The sequence below is a fragment of the Thalia democratica genome, chromosome 3, assembly GCF_965202585.1.
Source record: "Thalia democratica chromosome 3, ktThaDemo2.hap1.1, whole genome shotgun sequence".
Taxonomy (NCBI): Eukaryota; Metazoa; Chordata; class Thaliacea; order Salpida; family Salpidae; genus Thalia; species Thalia democratica.
The window spans coordinates 54,918,312-54,941,055 of record NC_139167.1 but is presented as its reverse complement, the minus strand read 5'-3'; the positions used below and the strand labels follow the sequence as shown (position 1 = coordinate 54,941,055).

At 29.1% G+C, this 22,744-nt stretch overlaps 1 protein-coding gene across 1 annotated transcript in view; it reads right to left on the bottom strand.

Moving 5' to 3' along the window:
* Positions 1 to 16,955: 16,955 nt before the first annotated feature.
* Positions 16,956 to 22,744, bottom strand: part of LOC145831699 (polyamine-transporting ATPase 13A3-like) — a 33,228-nt gene continuing 27,439 nt past the window's right edge. Inside the window, exons 24-28 of the mRNA XM_082939011.1 lie at positions 21,606 to 21,865; positions 21,120 to 21,277; positions 20,088 to 20,155; positions 19,182 to 19,400; positions 16,956 to 18,147 (exon numbers count right to left, since the gene is read on the bottom strand). Of these exons, the coding sequence (XP_082795137.1) occupies positions 17,776 to 18,147; positions 19,182 to 19,400; positions 20,088 to 20,155; positions 21,120 to 21,277; positions 21,606 to 21,865 (1,077 nt within the window). The 3' untranslated portion in view covers positions 16,956 to 17,775. The remainder of the gene's footprint in view (positions 18,148 to 19,181; positions 19,401 to 20,087; positions 20,156 to 21,119; positions 21,278 to 21,605; positions 21,866 to 22,744) is intronic.

The window sequence follows — 22,744 nt, the reverse complement described above, 5'->3', positions numbered from 1 at the left end:
TATTTTTTTTCGGTTTGAAATTTAATGTGCGTTGATTTAACAGCTTTTAGGTATTAGAAAAAAATCAATTAAATTACTTTTCAACTAAATTGCTGTTGACTAAAGAAACCAAGTTTTGTATATTTATTTATATTTGAACATTTATAATTAAATAAAGTGTTTTTAACGAAAAGTAGCCTGTAAACCAAAAATTATAAAGCTGATATTATTATAAACTTTTTTGTATAAGATGCACTGTTGTATAAACTATATATCTAAATAATACTGTTGTTTATTTAACGACAAAAATAAAATCGCTCAAAATATTCGTTCCTGGGACTTGGTGCGCGAAACTTTTCGGTTATTAAGTCGCACACCATTTGGGTACCTTTTAACGTCATTTCCAGCACAGTAAGTCATAATAGTTAGTTTTAATATTGTAATTTGTTTTTAATAAAAGAATTTAAAGTTCTCGACTTAATTAGCTTTAATGAGATTTTTTTTTTTTTTTAATTTTTACGGTTTATTATCAACAGAACTATGTTTTACCCTAATATAGGAGTGAAATATTGTTTTATTGATTATAAACTGTAAAAATCAAAATATACATAATAGTTAGTTATATAAGTAATTAAGTTTTTACTTGCTTTTTAATTTAAAGTAGTTGTTTTAAATCTACAAAATAGAATTAAAAAAAAACAATACTAAAGTATTTAAGAAAACTTATCTTTTAAGTTTGCTCTATGACTATACAATTTCTTCAAAACTTTTCTACAAATTAATTAGAAAAAAGTAAATTACTGTTAAAAAGCAAGTATCAAAAGATCCTTTTTTTAAGCTGTGGTTCTAAAACTTTCAAAAAATGTGTACAATGAAATGCTAAAGTAACATAGTATGTACACTAAACCACTAACTAGTTATTTTTTACTATTGAATTTTTTTGTTTCTTATTTGTTTACTAAGGCTTCTTAACGAAATTAATAAATTAGGTTTTTCAAAACTAAACAAGATAAGTTGCAAACTTAATAAAAACATGCTTTACATATACCGTTTTTTGAATATTAAAACAATTTTCGTGCATACTACTGTGCACAGGTGGAAATTCAGAAAAGTTGGCAAACTATATTTTGACTGTTCAAAGAAATTTCGTATGTTTAAAATAGTAAACTACAACAAAGTATGTTTTTTCTAATAGTTTCTTAAAAACATTTTTCATATTAATTGATAATTCAGCAATCAAACTGTATAAATATCTGTTTTCTTAAAGTAAATATACTTTAAACATAATAGTTTTTATTTTAAAGCATTATTCTGTTACAAAATGTACCAAATTAAAATTTTACTGTTTTTTTCTCTGATTATCAATACCCAACTAAACTTATACTAGCTTTTCAAATATTATTGTTATTATTATAATATTAATAATAATTATTATTATATTGTTTATTGTGCAATGTTAGACTCAGGCATCAAAACCTAAGCCACTTAAACAGGACACACAATGAGAAAAATAAAATACACTTATATTCAACAAAAAACAAACATAAACAAAGTTAAAATTATAAACTACAAAATATAATACTGAATTATATTGTAAGTATAGCAAATATAATGGACTACTAGTAGAATTTGTAAATTATAAAACTATAACGATAAAAAAACTCAATTTTAACTAGAACCTTACAAAAAAAAAACCTTTTTAAAATATATTTGTAACGTTTGGGTCAATATCCAACACTACATTTATACTTACCTTAAAATTACATTATCTCTTTCTAATTTAAGAATATTTATTACTAAGTTTAGACTGTTTTCAAGCAATTAAAATCAATTTATTAATTAATTTTGAGTTTGTTGAACGACAAAAAAAAACACATAAAGTGTTTTGTCCTAAGAACTGGTGCACGAAAAAACCTTTCAGTTATCGAGTCGCACACCACTTGGATACCTTTTAACTTCTTGTCCAGGACAGTTATCTGTCCAGGACAGTATTAAATAGATAATAAATATTTCTAAATATAAAATTAAGCGTTTGTTAACAAAGATCTGAGCGAAACAAGTTCACTAGAATATATAATTATAACAAATTTAACAGTATTCTTTCTTTATTACACTAACACATGTTTCTGTGTGTTAACGGGTTAAGACACTTCAACGGAGCTATGAAAGTCAAGACTACTATAAAGAATTAATTATAATATATTCATAGCTTTGTTGAAGTGTGTTAATATCCGACATACAGAAACATGTGTTAGTGCAATAAATAAATAATACTGTTTAATTTGTTATTATTAAATAGATAATAATAACTCAGAAAATACCAAACTTTTTAACAGCTACTTTTCGTTTAAGCTATATTAAAGTGTGTAGCTTGAACACGAACTAAACTATTTAAAAAATATTATTAAGTTAAAAAAGTAAATACTTATATAAATGTTTAATAAAAGTATAAACTACTACGCATCAATATTTCTGATCCAAATGAGCAAAATACATGCTAATAGATAGCAAAGGAAAACATATTATTTAAATTTTTAATTACGTCTTTTGCAACTTATATAGCAAATAAAAACGATTTTTAATGTTTGTAAACTATTTTTGCTTAATGGTTAGTTTTTGTCTTTTCAAGGTTTATAAAAGTAAGTTTTAGTCTATATGAATTATTGGATCCGGATCCGGCCAAATCTAAGCTAGGATCTAAGCAAAAAACGGCCGGATCCAGCCGGATCTTAGACCCATAAATCACAAAAAATACTTAACTTTACTTTTTAGCAAAAAAAACATTTTACTTGAAGAGTATGGATATTCATTTTTTTTTTTTAATTACAGTTTTATTCAACCTTGAAATAATTATTTAATTTAAAGTACAAGCGCATACTATTGTTTCTTCAATCAGTTAAATGAAACTTTAAACATTGAATTTATTAAATTAATGAAAGACATTTTTGATCTGAATATTTAATTTCATCCTATTTAATAAATAACCATCTTGATAAATCACAGTTTGAATAGTGTTTAACCTTTTTAAGTTTATCATAAAACGAACATAACCAAAAACTTTTAGTTTACCTTATTGATTTAAAAAAACAAAAAATAAAATAAAATAAACTGCTGTACTAAATTAGTTTAATTTAAAACTATATATAAAAAAATTAGGTTTTAAGAAGTTGATGTTTAAAAAAAAGCTGCTTAATAAAAACAAAATGTTTTATCTAAAAAACAGGCTGATAAATTAATTTTTTGTCTCTTGTTTCACATTTATAATTCGGCTGTTCTATTATCAAATCACTTATTAAAGAGTCCTCCGTAGAAGCATCAAGTTTATTTTCATTCAAAGTTTCAAATTTTTCGTCCCGCTTTAAAATCTGTAAATGCAACTGCTCATCTATGAGGTTGTTTATGCCGTTTAAGTTATGGCTTACATCTTTGTTCTCATTCAAGTATATCGACACATCATCAATTTCGACGTCATCAAAAACATCTTTGAAATAACCTGGAGCATTCCTTTGCTGGTATTTGCCACACGGAACTTTTCTGCACACGACAAAATTTTGGTTTTGCGGCTTTTCAAGATCGTGTTTTACGGGAACAAACTTGTAGTCGTTTGGGTTTAATAACAAAGAGCTGCCGTTGACGTTGTAATACGCACTGTACTGTTGTGGGTAAGATTGAAAGTACGTGGATGGCTCGTAATATTTGTATTCATTTCCACACGAATAGTCGTAGTTAGCATAGTAGTTTTGATAGTCGTATTGTACTGGCTGTGGACTGTACACAAAGTTTTCTGTATAGTTATTACCGATTGCATACGTTTTTCCTAAGTTTAGCCCGTCACCAGTGTATCTGAGTTGCGACGATAAAGCTGTTTTGTTTTCATGCTTTGTTTCTTTTGCAGTGTTTAAATTTATTTGGACTTCTTCTTTTGGTGGGCTGCTTTGAGATTTTAGAGAGTTTAAGTAAGACTTCAATTTTTCAGACTTGAGTAGAGTTTTCAGTGATACAGACTTCTTTCTACATCTGCGTTTCTTTCTTATGGATCTGAACACTTTTTTCCTGCATCTTTTTTCCGACTTGTTTTTACGTTTTTTTAGATGTTTACTTTGAGTTGCCTTGATGGTGCATTGTAACTGGGATGTTTTTAGAGTTTCTTGTTTGGCTTTTGATTTGCTTCTGTATTGTTTCATTGCGTTTTAATTTATTTTTTAACCTGTTTTACCTTTTTTGTTAAAACTAAGAAAAAATAATTGGTTAAAAACTCCTACTATTTAGTAAAAAAAATTATTATTAATTTGTTTTACTTCATGCATTAAGATTTAATGTTAGTTGCAAAAAACTTAATTTCTATTTAAAGTTTATTTCTAATTAAGCACAGCATCATATAAGTTCTTAAATAAATAAACACAAAATAAAACGTTTATTCCTCCTACTTAAAATTGCTTTATGGTTTTCTTAATAAAATTAATAAAATATCCCATGATGCGTTTAAAACTACGTTTTAGTTTAATAAATAAAACGTATCAATACATTTTACTTACTGTAGACCAGTGTTTCCAAAAAATGCATTTAAATTTAAACAGTACGAAAGTATTATGAAATAAAAGTATGTATCCAATTCTTATAAACTTTATTTACCATCCATTATTTAACCCTCTTGTGACTTAAAGTTAATGTTTTTATTTAATCTATTTTGCTTTCATTAATGAATTTAAGTCTTTATTAACATAATTTTAAATTTCATGACTAGGATTATTTTAGTTACTGTTAATACAGAAACATTTACAAAATACTTAACTTTAGTAAAATAAAACTAGTCTATTCTTAAGTTTTAAAGCTTTTAGTTTTTTAAAGATTAGAAGTTGAAAAAATCTCACGCATGAAATTTGATTTACTTACAATGCAAATTTTTCGGAAAGCTTCTTTTTTCTTGCTTAAATGTATATTTAAAGTTTTGTAGTAGATTAATCTAGTATAAACTGTTTACTAAACAAATTTTATTTCTAGTTTGTTTTGTTCAGCAGAAAATATACTTATATGACGTAACAAGTTTATCTATCGTTTAAAATGGTTTTGCTTCGTAAAATGTTTTCTTTTGTAAAATTAGTTACTACATGTGTCCCAAAGAAATATTTAAAACGGTTTAAAATGATATTTAGTTTTTAGTAATTGTAATTGAATATTGATATAAATAGAAATTTCATTTTTTTTTGTCGTTTAATACAAAACTGATTGTAAACTAAATTGAACAAATAAGACCTCGTACTTAAATTGTTTTTTGTACCTTATATTTTAGAATTTTAAAGCCAATGAATTTGTCAAGGATAAGTTTGGTCTTGATATTTTATCATACGAAAAAAAAGTAAATCCAGATGATTTTACTAACAAACCAATTGACAGAAATAGAGTAAATAAACTTAAAATTTCTTTCTTTTTATATCTAAAGTCTTTAAGTATGTTCTTACTAAAAGTACTGAGCTTTCAATATCAATTTTCAAAACTGAAACCACACAATAATTTTTTACTTTTCTAAAATCTAATATGTTTAAGTAAGTAAGTGAGTTGAACATTTCAAGATCGAAATCCTGTGAAACATAAATTTTTTTTTTTACTTGTACAAATTCAGGACAAGACATTAAACTGTATCCGTAGTTTATGAATCGATAACCGAAAGATTTTTTTGGATACCAGGTCCTAAGACCAAACCTTTTGAACGCTAGCTATTTTTTTTTAATTTTTTAGTACAAAACATTTAGTTGCACGTTGTTAAAGTCAATAAAAAGTGTAATGTACAGTTTTAGAATACTTTTTATTTACTAAAATATGTGTTATCGAAATATCTATAAGCGCATTATTGAGGAACTTTAAAAGTTTACTAAATAACGAACTAAAAACTACAATACTTTAGAGTTTAGATATAAGTAATTTAAATATTTACTAAGTAAAAAGTTGTTTATATTAAAACGTTTGAAAAGCAACAACTTGTTCTTAGCAATCTTATAATGACCAACTATTTGGTTAAATATTTCTCTAACGTATTTTGTTAAACATCTTATGAAATAGCAAACGTTTATTTTAAAGCATATACATTAAAATATTAATAAAAACAAATTATACAGTAATCTTCCTTTATTCTACCAACATATGTTTCTGTGTGTCAACGAATCAACACACTTCAACTGGGTTCTGTAAAAAAATAATTACTGTAATGAGAGAATAGAAGCATAATGAAGTTACTTTACTAGGATCTTTTATTAGCAAACAATTAAAACTATATTTTGAACAGTCATTAAAATATTATAAATTTTAAGTACTTGGTTAGGCAATTAGTTTTCTTCAAGTAATTAAAACAATAATATTAAGTTTAAAATTTTTAGGTTTTTAGAAAGCAAGTTGTATTTTTCAACTAGAACAACTAAAGTGTTATTACGTAAATTTTTTTTTTTTTAATTAACATATATTTGTATTTTATAATGAGGAAGGCTTGATGTATAAAATCTCAGCCAGAAATATATACAAACTGCTGTTTTTATTATATCATGTAAAAGTTGCTCTTCTTTGTTATTAAAGTTACATCATATTAAAACCAATTTCAAACGAGGCAACATGTTGTTTAACTTGTAACTAAATATTTTTTAGGTTTGTTTTTTTGCAGTATACTAGAAAAGCCAAAAATTTTGACAAAGTTTAAACAAAAGGTTAACGCATTTAAGTAATTTAAAACTTGGTGCGCACAGAATTGCAGTTTACTGGTTGGAATAGGTAGAATATAACTGATCTAAAGTATAATGTTTAATGGTGGTTGGCAGACGCAACCGCGGTCGTTTTCAGGACGCCCTACAAGCACGACCTGACCAGTTTGAATTCCAGCACTGATGAGTGAAAGCAACTTGCTAATGACTATTTATTTATAATTTTTTCTATTTCAATCATTTTGTTCCATCACTGTGTATTTTTATTCTTGTGTGTTTTGTACGAGATTACTGCTTCAAGCACAACACTCATAGCCGATCTCGGCTGATAACGGGTCTATTATTATAAGCTATCACGTTGAAACTGTGTTGTAGGAAATAAATAAATAAATACGAACGCTCAAAGTGCAACTATGTTCAAAGAAATGGTGTGGAGAGAGGCCTTTCGGTCATCGATTCTACACACCGAAAAAAAAAGCTTTGTAAACACGGTTTTTTGCTATTTTGATTTCTGTAGTAATAAAAACAAAACTTTTAAGATTAAGCATAAAAAAATATTAAGAGAATAATAAGTTTTAGTTTAAAAATGGTAAAAATTATTTTTTAAGCAAACCAGTATTGACAATAAAAACCATATTTTTTATTGGGTACCACACCGTTTCCTACCTTGGATTTTTATTTTAAAGATAACTTACATTCAGTGGCGTCGCGTGGTATTTTTCTTAGGTGGTGCAGAAAAAAAATCCGAGTTAAAGGTGATCGATTTGCCCCTACTTGAGTTGTCTCTGCTCGAGTTGCTTCTGCTCGAGTTGCCTCTGCTCGAGTTCTTCTTTTTGAGTTGCTTCTTCTCGAGTTGCCTATTCTCGAGTTGCTTCTTCTTGAGTTGCCTCTTCTCTAGTTGCTTCTTCTCAAGTTGCCTCTTCTCGAGTTACTTTTTTTGAGTTGCCTCTTCTCGAGTTGCTTCTTCTCGAGTTGCCTCTGCTTAAAATGTTTTTGCTCGAGTTGCCTCTGCTTGGATCGCCTGTGCTCTGCTTAGCTTTGTTTTCATTTTTTGTTTAAAATGACTTGTGGAATGATACTTAAACCTCTACTGTTTCAGGGAATTTTCAACTTAGCTTACTTACCGCAAGATATTGATTTTGCGGTAATTCTTAAAGAAATTTTGCTGTTTTGAGTTTATTTGCGGCAGTCAGCTAAGAGTTTACGGCAGTGAAGTGAGCAAAATAGTCGTTTTCTAAATTGGAGTTTAATAAGAGGTTTTGTTCTAAAAAATAACAAAAACGTTATAGATACTTATTTTTTTCTTACAAAATTTTAAGGTGGTGCAATTGTGGCAGTGCAACACCCCACGCGACGCCCCTGCTTACATTCACATTTTTCTTGTTTAAAATGTAATAAAATTTTGTTTAAGGTCTTTGTCACCTAAAATAGATAAAATACTGTATTTTTTGATATTTTGAAAACTAATAAAAAGATCTCAACTTCCAGAGGAGAAATTATACCAGAAATTTATTCATTTTTTGTTTTAGCACTGTTTTCTATGACTATCTAATGACTACATCTTTCTAGATTTTTTAAATAAGCACTGAAGAGGTCTTTGACCGAAACTGAGTCTGCTTTAAAGTATTTTGAAAGAATTTAATAAATAGATAAAATACTTAAACTTAAGTAAAAACAAAAATTAAACACACCTACTCGCTTAATCCAATTGGCATTGAAGATGAAGCTGCACTGCTAAAATAAAGATTTTAACAAAAACTACAACCAATTCAGTTCTGCTCATACCTAGTCAAGAAGACTACCGGCAATTAGCCTCAACAAAAAAGAGAGTATAAACATTTTTAATTATAAAACTTAAGCTTACTTTTAACGTTATTTAACCATAAAACTTAAAAGTTATCTGATTTATTTTAAAGTTTTAGCCCAGGCTGAAATACTCGAAGCTTGTTCTGATTTTTCAAGTTTCTGTGCATTTCCTATCACCCTTTACAATCAAGATAAAATATAGACTTAAGATACTGAAAATTCTTTTGTTATGAGAAAATATTTTTTCTCTGAAAATATTGTTAAATGGTTGTGTTTTTCGTGCAAGTTTGTAAAACAAGGATTAAAATCAACAAACAGTATATCATTTTTGAATATGTGCATAAGTCGTTCTTGAACCTCATTTTAATATATAATATTTTTTTGTTATTTTTACACTACTAACACTTTCATTCCAACTTTTAAAACAAATTCACCTTGTTGTTTAATTTGTAGTCTCTTAATCTTACAAATTTTATCTCTGCTTACCCTACCCCATCACAGCAAGCCTAGCATGACTCGTGAATAGATAATTAGACATATAATATAAAATTTTTATTTAAATAAAACCTCATTTTAAATAAATTACTAACAGCTTTTAATGTCATACATATGGGTTCTGATTAATTAAGACTACTATCTATTTTAAGAAGACCCAAGTTATTACAATTGTTTACCTTTTTATAAGTTATTTATATATTGGTTTTGATTTATAAATGAATATTTTTCGAAATAATTATTTTAACTAAGTGAAAGAGCATGCACCTTGTTTGATACTATTTAATTTTAGCATGCTATCCACTGACCATTTTAATATAACTTCTAGTTCTGAATTCAGGTAGGAATTATCTCAAACTTAAGTGTTTTATAATCTAGTATAAAACAGTTGTTAGTCAGAAGTCGGCAGCCTTTTATGAGAAACGGGCTAGATTTACTGAAAAAGTTCTTCGCGGGTTATTGTGTTTAAAATTACATGCTTTGAAAATTTCTTAGTTTAATGAATGTTACTGTAACGAAATAAACATAAAATAGGCTACACTGCACAGTTTACTTACAAAAAAAAAAATTGTAAATTTTAATTTTAAAAAAGATTTAATTTGCCTTTTCAGCGTTAGTTGTTTATTAGATAAAAATCCTGACGCGCTAAACTATTTTTTCGGGTCACACTTGGACCGCGGCTGATCCCTAAGTTTTTCTACTAGAAATTAATTGCCATACAGTAACCTCTCGCATATTTACGAACTTGTGACGTTACGCACTCTCGTTTAGTTACGCATTTTAGAATTCTAAAAATTCAAATAAAAAAAATTTTAATTTTTTTATTATTGCTCAAATTAGGTTTATTGTATGTTATTAACTTAAAATATGTTTCTAAATGCTAACTCACCTCTCTTTATCTTTAGACTTTGTAAACTTATGTTCTTTGACTAATTGATGAAGATTTAGTTATAACTCAGTATATCATAAATTTTATTAACAATAAGAGATTAAATTAAGGTTTATCCTTATGTGGGCAAATGTTAAACTAAAAAAAGTTGTAGTAACATAAACAATTTTTATTAAACATTTTTCTTATATCTTATATATTCTTGTTCAAAAGAAGAAATCCATTAAAGCACCAAATTCATGTTTTAAAGACTATAGAAACAGATTTTAATATAGAAATCACACCATTTCTTAGTTGTAAACAAATGCATAATTATAAATTTAATTTGCTAAGTACAATATAATATAAATGTTAAGTATCAAATAAGTCACATATAAATAAAGATTAAGATAAAATCTACTTGTTATTAAATTTTTTAAAATTTTTCTACAAGTATTATTATTTCATATAAATTTAAATCCTTTTTTTAATAGAGGTATAGTTTTATCTTTTGTTTTCATATATATAAATAAAGTAAACAAATTGTAAAAAGAGGTAAAGTCCCCAGTCCGCTTTTAACCAGAAGCAATATCAAGAAACAGCCATTATAGTAAGTATATTCTGTACCTAATTTATCTTTACGATCTCTCATATCTTTACGCATTTTTTTCTGTGGACACAATGTGCGTAAATAAGCGAGAGGTTACAGTATATGTTTAAAAATGTTTATTTTAGACAGATCTGTGTAAATAACTTCGCAAAAATAAACAAAACAAAAAATCAATTAAAATAAAATTCTGAAATACGTCATATATACTTTAAATATCTCGTTAATTTAAATCCAAACTGCGTTTCACAAAATCGTATAAAACAAACTTTTTGGAAAGTCATATATCGTACATACAATCTATATTTTAGTTTTTCCCAAACTGCAACAGCTATTAAGATGGAAAAAGTCAATTTTGATGGTAGAATCCAACTAGAGGTGAGAACTGTTTTTATAATTTTATAACTTTAAGTCTTGTGTTTGCAAATTGTTAATACAGTTTTTATAAACAGATAAACTAGAATGAAGAAAGTTTTTGTTTTCAAAATTTCTTCATTACTTTTACACTAACAACTCTTAAATGTACTAAATTCTTTTTGTCATCTTTGCTATAGACATACATTTTTTAGATTGTAGTTCTATAGTTGTGTTCTTAAAATATCCTTTAAAATATCAAATGTTTAAAATAATAGCAATGAAAACTGTGTTAAGGTTATATACTTTCGAAACAATGATATGCTTTTAATTATATTTTCTGAGAAGTTAAAATGTTTATAATTCAAAGTACAAACTTACTTTTATATACGTTGGCTTTCATTACTCAGCTTTAGAGTTTGTTTGAAAATGCTTCTACAAATTTTATAATTACACAGAGCTTTATGAAGTACGAATTATCCAAAAACGAAGCTTCTGAAAAAGTAGAAACTAACCCAGATCAACCTAATAAGGGAATCTTGAAAAATCCTGTAAGTTTTTTAAGAGTTAAAATTAAATTATATAAATGATTAAGTATGTTAAGTGTAAAATATGTCATATAAGTACAAATTTGTGATTTAAAATTTCTTAAGTAATACTTAATTATAAATAATACTTAGCTTGTTTGATTTATAATAAGCCATCGGTGTTCCATGACAAACATATGTTTGCTAAATGTTAAGTTCTTTTCTAATTCCTGCCTTTATACTTTTATATAAGAAAATTATAACAACCATTCTGAAAAACATCTACCATAGTTTCTTATTGTAAATTTTAGCTTTCTTTCTTAAAAAAAAACTGGTGTTTTCACACAATTCTTTTTGTTTTATTTATCTTATTGTTATTGCTTTGCAACAGATTTTCAGAAACGAAAGTCCTGCCAAAAGACTTCGGTTCCAAATAAAAAACGAACTCAAGTTCTACGTTATTGGAAGCGTAATTGATAAAAACGCATTCTTCGAGGTAACGTTTGTTGAAACAAAAAATTAAAAATCTATAAAAAGACCAAAACAGTTTTAATGTCTCAATTAACTTTTTATATAAATACTTTTGAGGATCAAAAATTAAAAGCTGCACACAACTAAGCACAATAGTAACAAAAAACATGTTCAATTTTTTTTGTGCGTTGGTAATAACTGGTTTAACTAAATCGTTTATCCAAAAAAGGGTTGCAGTCTTGAACCAACATTGTTTCCTAATATACCATTGCACTTATTATTTGTTATAATTTATTGTTTTTATACTTTTAGACTATTTCAAGAGTAATAATTACATTTAAACAAGGTATTTAGTATAACCGAGGACCTCATTGATCTTATTAACTGAGTGAAACATTGTTTTATAAACAAATTTGTGAATCAATAAATGTGTAGAATTTTATTTTGTTTATACTAAAACATCATTAAAAATATTCAGGATCCCGACGAGGAGTGGAGATCTTACATGTCGCCTGATCCCTCGTCCATTTCCCTGACTTCCTCATCCGAAGACTCCTACTCATCGGACGACGACTCTGAGGCGAGCACTGTCTCCACTGGAGGCAGCAGCAGCTCCATGGAGGGAGAAATGTACTTTTACTCCAGCGACGAGTTCGAGGAGGACTTGGAGGAGGTGCGCTTCTCCTCACCCGCCTCGGAGGCTTCTTTGATCGCGCCGCCCGTCTCCGGCCTCCTCCAGGGGAACTCCCTAAACTTTTTAAATTTTGCCGTCGCCTACTTCCGGCTGAACCTCCAAGTGGAGATGAGCTGCTTCAAGCTTCACACGAGGCAATCGATGCTGTACTTTCGCTACGACGCGAGTCACGTGATTTGCGTGTTTGGAAAAGATTCAGATTGCGGGGTTTTCCAACGCAACGACCGAGAAATGAATCCTGTGAAAAAGCAGATAGCTTGGGAATTGCTGCCTTCTGAAGTTTCAGTTGATTTTTCTCAGGAAGTGCAGGAAAACACTTCTGAGAATATAATCGAAAACAAACAACTAGCTTCGGAATTGCTCCCTTTAGAAGATTTAAGTTATTTTTCGCAGGACGTACAGGAAAATACTCCTGTTAGAACAATTGAAATTGGACAATTAATCTGCGAAATGCTGCCTTCAGCAGATTCTATCGATTCTAAGAGTTCAGTAGTTTCAGTTGATTTCTCAAGCAGCAACAAAGAAAAAAGTTCCTTCGAAAAAATTGAAGAGGAACTGCTAGCTCTTGAGTTGCTCCCGTCAGAAGATTTAGTTGATTCTTTAAGCACCAATAAAGGAAACACATCTGAAAAAGTAATTGAAAAAGAGCATTTAAGCTGTGAATTGCCCTCTACTACAGACTCAATTGATTCTAAGCCTTCAGATGTTTCAGTTGTTTCCTCTAACAAGAAGCAAGAAAATATCTCTGAGGATATAACCGTAAATGAACAACTAGCCTCTGAATTGCTCCCTTCAGAATATTTAGTTGTTTCCTTAAACAACAGTCAAGAAAAAAATTCTGAGGATATAATCGAAAATGAACAACTAGCTTCTGAACTGCTCCCTTTAGAGGTCTTAGTTGTTTCCCCAAATAACAACCAAGAAAATATCTCTGAGGATATAATCGAAACTGAACAACTAACTTCTGAATTGCTTCCTTCAGAAGATTTAGTTGCTCCCTCAAACAACAGCCAAGAAAATATCTCTGAGAATATAATCGAAAATGAACAACTAGCTTCTGAAGTGCTCCCTTCAGAAGATTTAGTTGTTTCCTCAAACAACAGTCAAGAAAACACTTCTGAGTATATAATTGTAAATGAAAAGATAGCTTCTGAATTCGTCCCTACAAAAGTCTTAGTAGTTTCCCCAAATAACAGCCAAGAAAATATCACTGATAATATAATCGAAAATGAACAACTAGCTTCTGAATTACTCCCTACAGAAGTCTTAGTTGTTTCTACAAATAACAGCCAAGAAAACATCTCGGAGAAAATAATCGAAACTGAACAACTAGCTTCTGAACTGCTCCCTTCAGAAGTCTTAGTTGTTTCCCCAAACAACAGTCAAGAAAACACATCTGAGGGTATAGTCGAAAATAAACAACTAGCTTCTGAACTGCTCCCTTTAGAGGTCTCAGTTGTTTCCCCAAATAACAGCCAAGAAAATATCTCTGAGGATATAATCGAAACTGAACAACTAACTTCTGAATTGCTTCCTTCAGAAGATTTAGTTGCTCCCTCAAACAACAGCCAAGAAAACACTTCTGAGAATATAATCGAAAATGAACAACTAGATTGTGAATTGCTCCCTTCAGAAGTCTTAGTTGATTCCTCAAACAACAAAAAAGAAAATATCACTGAAAACATAATCGAAAAAGAACAACTAACATATGAATTGCTCCCTCCTAAAGATTTAGTTCATTTTTCTAGCACCAATCAAGAAACCATCTCTGATATTTTTATCAAAAAAGAACAACTAAGCTGTGACTTGCTCCTTTCTGAAATTTCGGTTGATTCCTCAAGCAACGACCAAGAAACGAAAACTGTGAAAAAACTTGAGAATAAGAAACTGGCTTGGGAAGTGCTGCCTTCAAAAACTTTAGTCGATTTCTCACAGGACATCGAGGAAAAGACTCCTATTATAACAATCGAAAACGAACAATCTATCTCCGAAATTTTTCCTTCGGCAAGCTCAACTGAATCTGAGCCAGAAAAAAGATCACAGACAAGAAGAAGAAGATTCAGATTCAGAAAGAACAAGGTCGGGTGTTTAAATTGCGAGAAAAATAAAAAGAAAGGCAATTTTTTTACATCGCTATTCTCTTGCCTTATGCCTTGGAAGAGCTTTTAAAATTTAGTCAAACTACACAAGTTGCGCATCTTAAAGTTGACTATAAAATATGGTCAACCAACTTCTATTTTGGGAATCTCTTACTACAAGGAAACTGTCCCTGCCCTGTAAAGCAACCTTATGTCATATAAGTAGCAATTTCCTTCCAAAAAAAAATAGCGTGTCACCTCATGCTTAACTTATTATATTCAAAGCTACCTTCCTCGTGTCTTATTGACGAATTCTTTAGCTTCGAAGGTTCATTTCTGACATCTATATGAAGACAGAAAAGTTGTTTTTATTGCACAAACATAGGAATTCTTCAATGAGTTTCTGCAAGCCACAACACTTTTATAATAAAAAAACGCTCTATCAGTAAAAAACTCTGGAAAATAAAGTATAATAAAGTTGTAAACATGAACAAAATAAACTGAGTAAAACAGTATTTGTGTTGTTTTGTAAAATAAAATTAATCTATTAAGAATTTTTACGACGGGGAGAAAGGATCAAGTTAAATTAAAAAAAACAGTTTTAATTATAAAGAACTAGCTACTAAACTTTTAAACTAAAGTGAAAACCAAAATGCTTTATGGTTTTTAAAGTTAGCACAAAATATATTTTAAAAACTAAGAAAACAACAAAAGTATTATTTCATTGTTTATTAACATTAAAGAAAATCAGTTACTATCGAGTTGGATTAAAATCCTAATGATCAGATAAAGTTTTCTTTCGGAGAAACAAAACATCTGTAATTTAAAAAGTGTTCACATTAAACTTATTTTGAAACGCCTATTTGACGAAAGCCCCAAAATAACCATTAAGCACAAACAAATCCATAATTAGTACCACATAATTTTATTAAAAAAAATTACTTATACTGTAAACATTTCCAAACATTTATAAGTAGTTCGTAGTTACCACAGAAGTTATAAATCCGTTAAATAAAAATTCAATAGAATATAGTTTGAATCTTTTTGGCGTACGTTTTTCTTAATTTCATTAATAAAACCAGGTTTATTTATTGGTTTTAAAATTTTACTGCTTTCTTCTTTTCACAGCACAAACTCTTACACAATTTTTATCTTGTAGTATTTGTTTTGTACTCCTAATATAATTAACCTTAGCATACACTGTTCATTGTTTTTTAGCAATGTTGAAAAAATTAAATTATGTAAAAATATAATTATTTCATCTATTAGCTGTAAGTTAACAGTTGGCTTTTTATAAAGATAGTTTCAGTCAAAGTTTGCGTCTGAAAGTTTTTATACTTTTTTTTCAGTTTTATTTTAAATTTACGCCGGCCCACGTATATTGTGGGTTGTAAAAAGCTTTCTAATGTAAATGTTTCCCGTAATTAGCAAAAGGCTGCTAATTACCACTTGTAAGTAAACATAATGACGCAGTGTATTTGTTTACCTTTTATGAGCAGTGAAACGCCGTAGGTCAATAAAGCATTCGCGTATAAAAAATGGTTTTGATTTTATAATGGGGTTAGCTTGTTTTGTTATCTGTGATTTAACTCCATACTACGTTAATTCTTACACTAGAACTACAAATTTTTGAAGAAAAGAGTAAAAGTAGCATTCTGGTTATATTGTACAACTTTCATTTATAAGAATAACTTGCAATTACTTTCACAGCTAGTATGATTAAACACTATTTGATTTGTAGGTTAAACTTTTTGTTCATGTGCTTTTATCAAAGTTTAGTTATTAAAGCAGTACTTACATTTTACAATGGTTAATGACTTAATCACAATTGTTGCGCACAGGACGACTTATTTAAACCATGTTTTTAAAGATAATCTATTTTATTGATTATTTAAATTGACAATCGTTTTTATTTTTACATAAAACAAACTTACCACGTTTAAATACATGTTTTATTTATTTAACAAAAGTATATATTAAACTATACTTCAAATTTTGTACACGATTGACAATTTAAGTTACTTTGAAAACTAGTTATTTATTTCAACCTATTTAGTTTTACAGTATTTTTTTACAGTATAAATATTTTATAAGTGTTTGTATATAAAACTAAAAACATGTAGTTTTTTTTCTTAATGTATGTTTTAAATAACCAATTTACAACAATTTTTTAAAGCTTAATAGACGTCAAGTTCTCCATGACCTTTTAAAATATTTTTTAAATAAAAATGTTAAACAAAAAATAGATTACTTCAAGAAATAAAACTGCTACATTGATCTAATTTATATTCAATAAATACATTGTTTCGCTCAATCTTTCCAAAGTTTCAAGTTAAAGTTTTATATATTTTTTAAATAAAAATGTTAAACAAAAAATAAATTACTTGAAGAAATAAAACTGCTACATTGATCTCATTTATGTTCAATAAATACATTGTTTCGCTCAATCTTTCCAAAGTTTCAAGTTAAAGTTTTATATAAGTTGGTCACATTTTTTTTAAATACAAAACATGTAGGATATGAGAATCGTTATTTTATTTGGAGATTCTCTGAATTTATTCTCTTTTTAGGTTTTATGATTAAACAAGAGGAAAAAAGAAAGGCTTTATGGAAAATTTCTTTATGTAGTTAGAAGCAACCTAAAGTTACTATCATATTTAGAGACATTAAGATGTTTATCAAAATGGGAAAGTTACTCATTGAAAACATTAAAATAAAGACACAAAACTTTAAAACTCCTCACTACAGTAGTGCAAAACCATAAAATAAATATAAATAAAAAGAGTATAGAGGCCTCGCAGGAAATAAAGCTTTGGTTGAAAGTGTTTTCATACAGCTACTGAAACAATTCATCACAGAGAAAAACTAATCGTTTGTACACAATGATGTTCGAGCTGTAAGCCGTAAAATTTATACCAAGGCACAAAAATTAATCATTAGTAAGAAAATTTACTTAAGTACATTCGGTTATAATTGAAAATTTTTAAAAAGATATACTATGTGATCTGTACTTACAAAAAATAGTGTTAGATAAAAAAGATACGATCAAAAAGAAGCAACAGTAGTAAAAGCATTGAGCTAGAACGAAAAAATATACATGTCAACAAAGCTCCTAAAAACTCTAACCATAAAACATCATTAAAATTGTTTTAGAAGATATTGGTCAAATGTCCCACTGAAATCTACATGCCAGTACTTCTTACCAAATGATCATAAAACTTCAACGAAACTGTTGGAAGAAGTGAAGTTGTAGTTTTCGGTGGAAACTTCGCTCGTGCAGCTGGTTTCAGCTTCGCCTTCCAGCCGCACGTTCGACACGAACACCTTTCCGATGGCGTACAACGGGTTCATCTGTTCCCCCAAACCCTCCTCCACTTTCGCGGGAGATTTTGAAGGCGAGAGGCGCCGCAACAGCTTCTGGTGCTTCGGCAGGAACTTTTGGCTTCCGAAGCGGTTTCGCAGGAACAACCACACCCGGTTGTTCTCGACGCAGAAGAACTCGAACGCCACGCTCAGCACGAAGTGGACGGCGGCAAAGAGAATGACGGACCACTGGATGCTGGTGGTCGGGAACATCTTCAACTGCGAGCAAGTATATTATAATTAATATTAAAAATGGTAGTATTATAGTATAACTTTATTAGGAGTGGCTTAAGAAATATCCTTGATTGTAAGCAAATATTTTTAAACTATTAATAATAGTATACGTACAGTTATAACATAAGGTTTGATCATCAGACCACAAGCCTTCGGTAAACTGAGACTCACAGCACACGAAAGTTAAGGCTTAGGTTCTGTAGACTTTCGCCGATGTTTTTGTTGACCTTACAGTCATAAGAAATAACTATTTACAGGCTTGCCAAATGTTTTTGGCAAATTTTCTCCAGGTTTTCAATATTTCTTCCAGTATTTTAAAATAACACGTTTTAGAGTCTATTTTTAGTTTAAAATTAAGTTGGTAAAAAACTATGTTAAAAATTATAATGACATAGAAAAGATATCTTTATGCTTTTTTAAGTGTGTTTTTTATAATTTCTTTTTTGTCTATATGATAAATTTTTTGTATCAAATCAAAATTCAACTACTTAACATGTAAAAATTGTTCAAAATTTCAGGTTTTTCCTGGTTTTTAATGATTTTTATTCAAAATTACTGTTTTTTTTCAAAATTTCTCAAATTCAAGATTTTTCCAAGATTCCAGGATTCCCTGTTTATAAGGCGTAAACTCCAAAATTTTCAAACAGACAGAGCCAATTGAAAAATCAAAAAAAAGTTTTTGGTACACAAACACTTTATTGACTTACGCGTTTCGCTGCTAGTTCTTAAAACTAATGACTATGAACAGTTAAATAAAGAGTAAAATTGCTAAAGGTATATAGTGAAAATCCGAGAACTGCTCATATTTTATGAGCTGCGAAAAGTCGTTAGTCAATAAGTTGAACTGATTTTTAATGAAACTGATTATAAAACTGAAGGTTAGGGTTCTGCAAATATTTAAATACCACCGATAGTCACTAAAATATTAAGACTGGATACATCTTTAACACCCACCAACAACAGATTAAAAACGAACTCTTTATTGCTTCCAAAATAATTATCTAATCGTGCAGTCTCACCTGGCTCCAGTCGTAGAGGCTCTGGACGGGAAAGAAGACGAGGAAGGTGTTGAAGGAGTAGAGGACGACGAGGGAGAAGAAGAAGGGCTTGTTCTTGTAGATCCTCGTTCGGAACGGGTGGGAGTGGCTGAAGGTGATGGAGGTGGTGAGGTAGAGGAAGGTGGAGATGAGAGTGAGGTAGGTGGTGGAGTACTGCATCACGTCGTACTCGTCCTCAACCTGGAAAGTTCACAAGGTAAAAATTAATGTTCTACAGTAAACAGTTCTGCCTGAAAGTTTGTAATATAACAGCAAAATTGATTGTGTACGCAATTTGATTCTGAATCCTATAAAGAACGGGATAAAAAAATTTTTTAATAATTCTTCAGTATTTATTATAAGCTTGAAACTTGTAAATAATAAATATACTAGTGAATAGTATGCAAGTTTGTTAATAAAATTTTAAAATGTCAAATTATATAATAATACAGTACATGCTGATAAGGTACGCACCTTGAACCCAAGCGGAAATGCGTTCCTTACTTTTTTTTCTCAGCGAATAACAGTTAACACCTAATTACTTTTGATAAAACATGGTTTGTTGAAAAAAAAAATTTCAACTAAAACTATGAAATGTACGATGTCATTAAATGTTGTTCTAAACTTAATGTTCGAAAAGAAAATGAGTTTATTTTTTAAAGTTATAGCATAAATTCATCCTAACAATCAACTTAAAATTTAACAATGCTTTATTTTTTGTTTTGATTAACTAAATTTTATAACAAAGAGTAAAAACCTAGTTTTGATAACTTATAGTCAATAATTCAACTTAAATTAAAGTCAACTTATTTTTTATTAAAATCACTATTAAAACTTAATTCAGCTATTAGGATAATAAAAACTGGGTGATTAATAAAAAAAACTTACTTGAGTTTGATCGTAATAAGTCAAGTTGTAGGAGCAAGTTGAATGATTGTAGACCACATCTTTAGTTACTGTAAAAAATATACTTTATTTATTTAAAATATATAAAATACTTGTTAGGTAAAACAAAAACAGATTTACATTTTTTACGATAATACATTTTTTCGGAAAAGTTTTTAAAACTTGAAACAATATCCAAAACATTAATGTATTTGATTGTCGTATTTAGCATAAAGAGTTTCTAAAATATTTGTTTTAAACGGTATTTATAAAATAACCTGGTTGAGCTTATATAATAGATAATATAATATAATATCTTATGCTTAGGCATACTCATAAATACTTCACTCACAAAATACTTTAACAGAGCTATCTAAAAATAATTTTTCACAGCAATTTTGTTGTATAAAAGTTAACAAACCCATAAAGTTAAACTTATGGTAAATAAAATTATTTACTTACGTGCATATAAAAATTTAGTTATGAATATTTCTATGGCCACACCTTTTTTAAGTATTATGGCTGAAAAATATCATTTTAATTTGTTTTGTTATAATCTTAACTTACAAATAAAAGTTAATAGTTTAAAATCATCTATAAATATATATGTATCATTTTTTTCTATTCTGTTTATACCAATCAAAAAAAATGTTATCTTAACAAATTAAGATTAAGTAAAAATAGAAATAAATTAACAAAAACAAAAAGTTATGTGATTAAAGTTTTGTATTTTATTCTAAGTTTTTGAAAAAAATCAAACTTGTAACATTAACATTTCTAACCCATAACTTAATAGTTCAAAAACCATTTCTGTAACAATGTAAATCAAAATCTAATTTACTTTGAAATGTCTACACTGCAAATCAACAGTGAAACGAACTTAAAACTAACTAACCGAACAACAATGTAGTCTTTGTTTTGCAATACGCTTAAATGTTACACCTGATAATTACCGAGTATTTAAAACTCGTTTGAACTTATTTTGGAATATCAGATTGCTTGCTCAAGTTCATAAAATTAAACTTCACCACAAACCATCGGCAATTTCTATTCCCTCGTGAAACCAGCATCTGGAACTCAAGTAGAAATCGGCACCGATCTGAACAGCGGCTTGTATGAAGAAATTGTAAAGCAGGGATGTGAGCATCTCGGCCGACATCAAGCTCGTCGGTGGCTTCTGACGGTCCAGTTTCCTGTTTTTTTTTTTATTGGTGATTAAAGTTACTTGAGGTCTGTTTTATCTGAGTCTTGCTGCACATTTCCATGCAAAATTTCTTGCCACAATTCAAAGGCAAAACTATTTGTCAAGATAACGTGTTTTTATACATTCTTACTATTTTATTTAAAACTATTCATTCTAAGTTTACTCGAATTAGAATGTTTGATTTTGAATCAAAAAGTAATTAAAAAAAAACACTACTTTATATTCTGCAAGAAAAAAAAGATAACCAGAATTTAAAAATTACAACTCAACAAGCCATTCAATTAATTTAGTTACAACGATTGAAACTTCGCACAAACTTGCAAGGGTAGTTCCTGGACATGGTCAGCGCCACGACGTCGATCACTACCAGGTCGACGTACATGAAGCAGATGTCGGACAGCAGCGTCACGTGGCTGTACAGTATGGTGAGCGTGATGAACTGTATGAGCGAGTACAGCGCCATGAACTTGAACATTCCGAACGAGGTGACCAGCGCCGCCCTGCCCTCCCTTATCAGAAGCGGCACGCACTCTATCCCCTGGTCGCTGCCGGCCGTGAACGGAGCTGCCACTGACGCCTGAAATGATCAATTTATTGATGAGTTTGTGTTTACAAATTTACTGTAACTTTTTTCAGAGGTCGAACAGAGACGTTTGATGGCAATTTTTTTTTGTAATTTATGTTATTAAATATAAAATAAGTGCGCCAATTGGCAATGAAATCTTTTTTCTACTTTTATTCGAAAAGATTATTTGAAAAACATTTTCACTAATCTCGTTGTTTTAACAGTTTTCTTGATAGTCTCCATTTAAATTGTGTTTGTTTTGAAAAGTACAAGCAATATAAAAACATTAAAATGTACTTCAAAGTTTTTATGAAAAATTGCATCAAACAATAGAAATATCTCGTTCATTAAAAATAATTTACAAAAGTTCAAGCAGAACTAAAATAATTTGAGCTTTTCAATTTCATCTGTTACAATGACCATGCACTTTTAAATACTTAAGGTATCGGTTGCATATCAAATTGCAACAGTAATTGACCAAAAAGAATTTCAAGGGTCATTGTTTACACTTTAAAGCAGTGTCAGTCTTCACGGTAATTGAAATCTGTGCACACTAAACTGGAATAAAAGAATTCTTTGCACCCCAAGCTCAAAACTCACCAAAAATGTAGTAACTGTTTTCAAAATTTTTCCGTAATATTAAATGTCAACTTCGAAAGTTCCCCTTAAATACGCCTGAGACCCTTTTTTGTCGCTCTTTATCATAAACTTCAAAGTACCTATGTAAGTTTCTTGTGCACACTGAAATAAACTTTATGCACGCTAGGTTTAAAGGTGCTCGGCGTAAATACCACTCCTTTAAAAAGTTGTTTAATTTTTTTTATTATCACAACATAACACCTTCAATACTATTTTAGTTTTTATTTAAATATGTAATTTACTTCAGCTACT